This window comes from Myotis davidii, unplaced genomic scaffold (genome assembly GCF_000327345.1).
Source record: "Myotis davidii unplaced genomic scaffold, ASM32734v1 scaffold97, whole genome shotgun sequence".
In the NCBI taxonomy this organism is placed as follows: Eukaryota; Metazoa; Chordata; class Mammalia; order Chiroptera; family Vespertilionidae; genus Myotis; species Myotis davidii.
The window spans coordinates 962835-968029 of record NW_006289392.1 but is presented as its reverse complement, the minus strand read 5'-3'; the positions used below and the strand labels follow the sequence as shown (position 1 = coordinate 968029).

The following is a 5195-nucleotide window of genomic DNA, read 5'->3' as shown; positions in this document are numbered from 1 at the left end:
GGTCAGGAGAATGCGGAACAAACTCTGATGCACCCAGACAGACCACGGGATAGTCTACGGCGGTCCGAATTGATGAGGGAGCTCTACGTGCGCACTAACTTGGGAAAATGTCCCAGATCTGTGGTTGAGTAAAACGAAGCAAGTAGCAGTAGCATAAATGATGTATATAGAATAATTCCCATGCACTTTCCATAGATGGTTATGTATGTGTATCTAGGCAAAGGGTAGAGAAGGATCTGAAAGAGCATATCATATGAAGTTTATACTGCTGAACGCTGTTAAGTCCTGGTGTGGGGAGTTGGTGAAGAGTTTGGGAATGTGGGTAGAGGTCAAAGATCATTTGTAATTCTGGGTTTTGGTCACAATTAGAATGTAGTGGAGGATGCCGTTTTGCAGTAAAGTGATGCTCATGTCCCTAGGCCTCAGTGAGCACCTAGGGTGCACCTCTCGCTGTGTTTGTCAGCACCTTTCTCTGGGCCAGGCACCGTGCTGTGCACCCAGTGGTGAGGCAGAAATCGTGTTCCGCCCTCTCTTCGTGCGTATCGGGTAGAGAAGTGCACATTGAACAAGTGCTTACAAGCACAACAGACGTGGGAAGACCAACAGGAGGCTGTGCATTGGGCGTTGGGGATGCCTGGCCTGGAGACTGGGAGGGGTTTCCCCGAGAAGCTGACCCTGAGCTGTGATTCGGAGGTGAGTAGAGGAACTGGCTACCCCAGGTGTGGCTGGGGCAGGAGTGGGACAAGAAGGAAAGCAGGAGAGGAAGGAGGGCAAGTGGCCTGGGGGTGGGGGTGGAGGGGCGGCGGGGAGCAGCCTGTGATTAGGGGCTGGAGGAATGGGCTGCGGGCAGCCAGCCCAGGGCCCCACGGGCCAGGTGAAGGATTTGGATTCTGTCCTGGGAGCACTGGGAAGCCATCAAGGTTCTTAAGCAGATTTGCATTTTAATAAGATCTCCATTTGCTCTGAGGAGCATGAATTGGAGGGGAACAAGAATAAAGGAGGGGGACCCGTGAGGAGGCTACTGCAGAAACCTGGGCACAAGATCAGGTTGGCTTGGATTAGGGGAGAGTGCATCAGTGGAGAGGAGAAGTGAGGGCTTTGAGCGGCATCGCGTGCCACTCCTGTGAGTGATCCTGGGAAAGAATGGGTCCTACTGAGTGTTTGCACTGTCTCGGTCAGCTGGCATGATGACAGAGGGAGGCACCGGGCAACCAGGTTAATCCCACTTGGAGGATAAGGAAATAGGCTCAGTGGTATTAAAAATAAAAGTGGTGCCCTGGCTGGCATGGCTCGGGGATTAGAACATCGATTCCAGACAAGGGCATGTACCTGGGTTGCAGGTTCCCCGCCCTAGCTGGGGTGCACTGGGGATGCAACCAATTGATGTGGCTCTCTCACATCAATGCTTCTCTCTCTCTCTTTTTCCCCTCCCTTCTACTCTTTCTAAAATCCAGGGGGAGGAATATCCTCCAGTGAGGATTAACAAGAAAGAAAGAAAGAAAGAAAGAAAGAAAGAAAAAGAAAGGAAGGAAGGAAGGAAGGAAGGAAGGAAGGAAGGAAGGAAGGAAGGAAGGAAGGAAGGAAGGAAGGAAGGAAGGAAGGAAGGAAGGAAGGAAGGAAGAGAGAGAGAGAGAAAGAAAGAAAGGGAGAGAGAAAGAAAGAAAGTAAGAGGTGGGTAAGTTGGATAAGGAAGATGCATCCGGGATGTGCTCCTCACTCAAGTGTCCCGGGCCCCAGCCTGTGCCCCTGCGTCCAAAGCCCGTCTACTCACTGGTGTGCAGCCAGCTGGTGAAGGTCAGCGAGCAGTTCTGCACATCGAAGGGGAAGTTGTAGATGTCGAGGCTGCAGGCAGTCACCACCTGGAGGGGCTTGTAGTTCTGCACCTCGCCTTGATGCCCGACATACACGTACGGGATATCTGGAGACTTCCCCACGTCCACGCTGTCCAGGGGAGAGGGGTCAGCTTGGGGCTCAAGAAACAGGTCAGGCCTGGGAGTCTGAGGGTCTCTGAGCAGCCAGCAGGAGAGAAACCCAGGGAGGAGCTAGGGCAGCAGGACAGTGTTGTCTGGAATTGATTTTTCTAAGCTTCCTATCTCCCTTAGGTCTCCTTACCTGCATCAACACTGCTTTCCATGCATTCCTGAGTAAAGGCATTTTTCCTCTATTTCCCTGGCAATCTAACCACAAAAGGCAGGCAAGGATCCCTGGACCCCAAATGCCGCAGACGCTAAGGAGCATGCCCAGCTGTCCCTACACTGCCACCCACTGGCTGGGCAGAGCTCAGTTCCCAGGATGCCCTCCCGGTGTGGCAATGGGCAGGTTTGGTGGGTTCCATCCTGACTCGGGCTTCTCTTGGCTTCCCGTCGCTGGGAGCCCTGTGAAGTGAGAGGAATCACCTCTGAAGGAAAAGGAACTAGAAATGCCACGGAGACGAAGGGGCACAGGGCAGAAAGTGACCGCTGTGCCATGCAGAGGCCTGGGGTGGCGGCCCTGAGTCTGCAGGTTTCTGTGGAATCCGGCTGAGAGTTGAGAACTCAAGACTATTGCTGTTTCACTAATTAAACTGCAGATTCAGCCAGAAACTGGAATTTCCCCGTGTCCCTCCAGCCTGAGCGATGCAGGGCACGAGGTTCCTGGTCGACTGCCTCTCATGAAAACCAGTGTGGGTGGCGCCCCTGGAGGGGGGCAATGCAGTGGGTCCTGGTAGAGGATGACCCTTCTAAATGCAGCCGTCCCTCATCTGACTATTATAACAACGTGAATTCACTCACTGGCTTCCTTTCCTCAGGAGGGGCCGTTGCATCAAGAAGTGCAGGGTTTTAACATTAAGCACAGAGGAGTTTTTAAAAAGAAAAGAAAAAGCAGGGACTTTGGGCCCAAGCTAATTTTACCCGCAGCTCTGCAAGCCTTGGGGGGCTGGGGGGGTGCCCCTGCCTTCCCCAGCCCCAGCTACCTGGCCGCCCAGCACCAGATGGCGGTACTCACAACTCGTTGATGAGAATGTCCGGGACCCAAATGCTGTCCGTGGGGATGGACAGCTTGGTGATGTTGTCGAAGTCCTCGGGGTTCCACTGGAGAAACTCGTCAGTCCAGTACTGGGGAAGGAGCAGGACCCGTGAGGGTGGGCGGGGTCGTCCCCAGCTCAGGCCAGCTCCACCTCTCAGGGCCAGGAGAAAGGCAGGCATCTTCTTGGGGGAATCTGGGCGTCAGTGGCACCCTAGTCACTCAGCAGCACCTGAGAGTCCCCCACCTTTGTGCCCGCGTACTTCCTACATGCAAATACCACGCAGCCTCTCCCAGGGGCGGCGTCAGGCATTGCTAACATTTTGAATCCCCCAGCCACCAGCGGAGGGATCTGAGAGGACAGCTTCTTGGTCTCGGTCTGCGCAAATGTCAATGGGGATGATAGATGCACCTCCCGGGGCAGAGATGGTTACTGTTAGGTTTTGATGGATGCATCCTCCACTCTCCTGCCGGGATTACTGACCAAACGGGTATACATATTTTCACATTCACATTCTATCTGAAGGCGTGGGGAAAAGATGGGTCAGTGGGAAGGTCTGTGAGGTATGGAATAGTCAATAGCGGGTGCTATGCTTCGGAAGTTAATAGACTGTATTATCACTGAAAACTGTACGAAATAATGTAAACTAAATACAAGCATGACTAGATGAAAATAAGAATGTGCCTTTCAAATCACGAGGGGAAAAACAAAGAGAACATACATTGAAAAGGTTGTAAAATGGAATAGAATGGATAATCCCAATTTTACAGAACCATGAAATGTAAATTCTGTGATGTCACTTGCCCGCTTAAAATTCTTCAGCAGCGTCTCATTGGCAGTAAGATAAAGTTAAACCTCGAGGTCAACAAAGGCCTACGTAATCTGCCTCCACCTACCTTCCTAGTCTCAGGTTTTGTTGTCGTTGGTTTGTTTGTGTTGGCCATGCCTCTCTGTGGAGTCTACACCTGGAATGATCCCTGTTGGAACCTCCACATCTCTCCGTACCCTGCTCCTTCTCCCATATGGCAGTCTGTCTTCTTGATCAAGGTGAGTCTTACTCATCCTTCTAGACTTAACCAAGGCACCTGCCTAGTCCATGCTCCAAGGACCTCTGGGAACCCTGTCCCCTGGCGGGTTTCACGTGCCTCTTCTGTGCTTTCATGGCTGACATCTTGCCTGCTGTGTTGGTTGCATGGAATTGTCTGCTCACATGTGTGTGGTCTGCACCAGCCTGTGAGCTCACTGTGGGCAGGGCCTGAGTCTAGTTTGTGTCTCTAATTTCAGTCCCTTAGCACGTAGTAGACTGGCATGCCCTCACTGCTGGGGCAGACAAGTGACCCTAGAGGTGCAGAGGTGGGAGCTGGCCATGGTGACCCAGGAGAGAGCTCCAGGAAGCCCACCGGGTCCCTTCCCTGAGGCAGTGTGTGTTCTGCACTTAGGGATCTCGCGGAGGCAGAAAGGGGGCAGTACCACAGGAGCCAGCATTTGGCTTCTTCCTCTACCCCACTTCCTGTCCCCGAGCTGGCTGTGGTGGGGTGCTCACGAATAGTGGGAGAGATTTAACAGAGATCCACGTTGCTAGGCGTGTCCCCACAGTCTCTCAGGCTTGACCTCAACATCTGTCCTCATGTCCCTGCCCCCTTCTCTTCAGCCACGTTGTTGGCTTTCCCTCTGTTCTGACACCTTCTCCAGGTGCCTGGGGCCCCGGGGCTACCAGCTTAGGACACACGGTGGACAGAAGCCTCCCCTGTTTGCCTGCCCTCCCCCACCAGCTCTGAGCCAGAACTGCTGCTGGGGCCTCAGAGACCCCACACGCCAGCGCCTGACCAATGCCCGCCGGAAGCTGGAAGAGGTGGGCAATAGCCACAGGGTGAAGTCTGTTTCAATCACCCAGTTTGCTTGTTGTTCAATTTGGCTTAATAGGAAGAAGACTCAAGAGCCATTTGAGCTGCGTGAGAGGGAAGGCTGCCCCTGAGCTCCCAGGCACTGGAGGTGTTCGATTGAGAGGTGGGGCACACACTTGCTGGGGGTTCATGGAGAACTTCAGGACCCAGCGCAGGTCCAGAGGACTTCCCCCACCGAGCCTTCCGTCCCCTCCATCCCCAGCCCCGAGCGAGGGGAGTCCAGGCTTCTGCATCTCAGGTCCCTGACTTCCAGGTGGCGAGTCCCTCCTTGGGGGGGGGAGGAAGGC

At 53.8% G+C, this 5195-nt stretch overlaps 1 protein-coding gene across 1 annotated transcript in view; it reads right to left on the bottom strand.

Annotated features, from left to right (window-relative positions):
- The window catches only part of HTR3A (5-hydroxytryptamine receptor 3A), a 12999-nt gene that overhangs the window by 4018 nt on the left and 3786 nt on the right, over positions 1-5195 (bottom strand). Inside the window, exons 4-5 of the mRNA XM_006761538.2 lie at positions 2986-3095; positions 1772-1941 (exon numbers count right to left, since the gene is read on the bottom strand). Coding sequence (XP_006761601.1) covers positions 1772-1941; positions 2986-3095 — 280 coding nt within the window. The remainder of the gene's footprint in view (positions 1-1771; positions 1942-2985; positions 3096-5195) is intronic.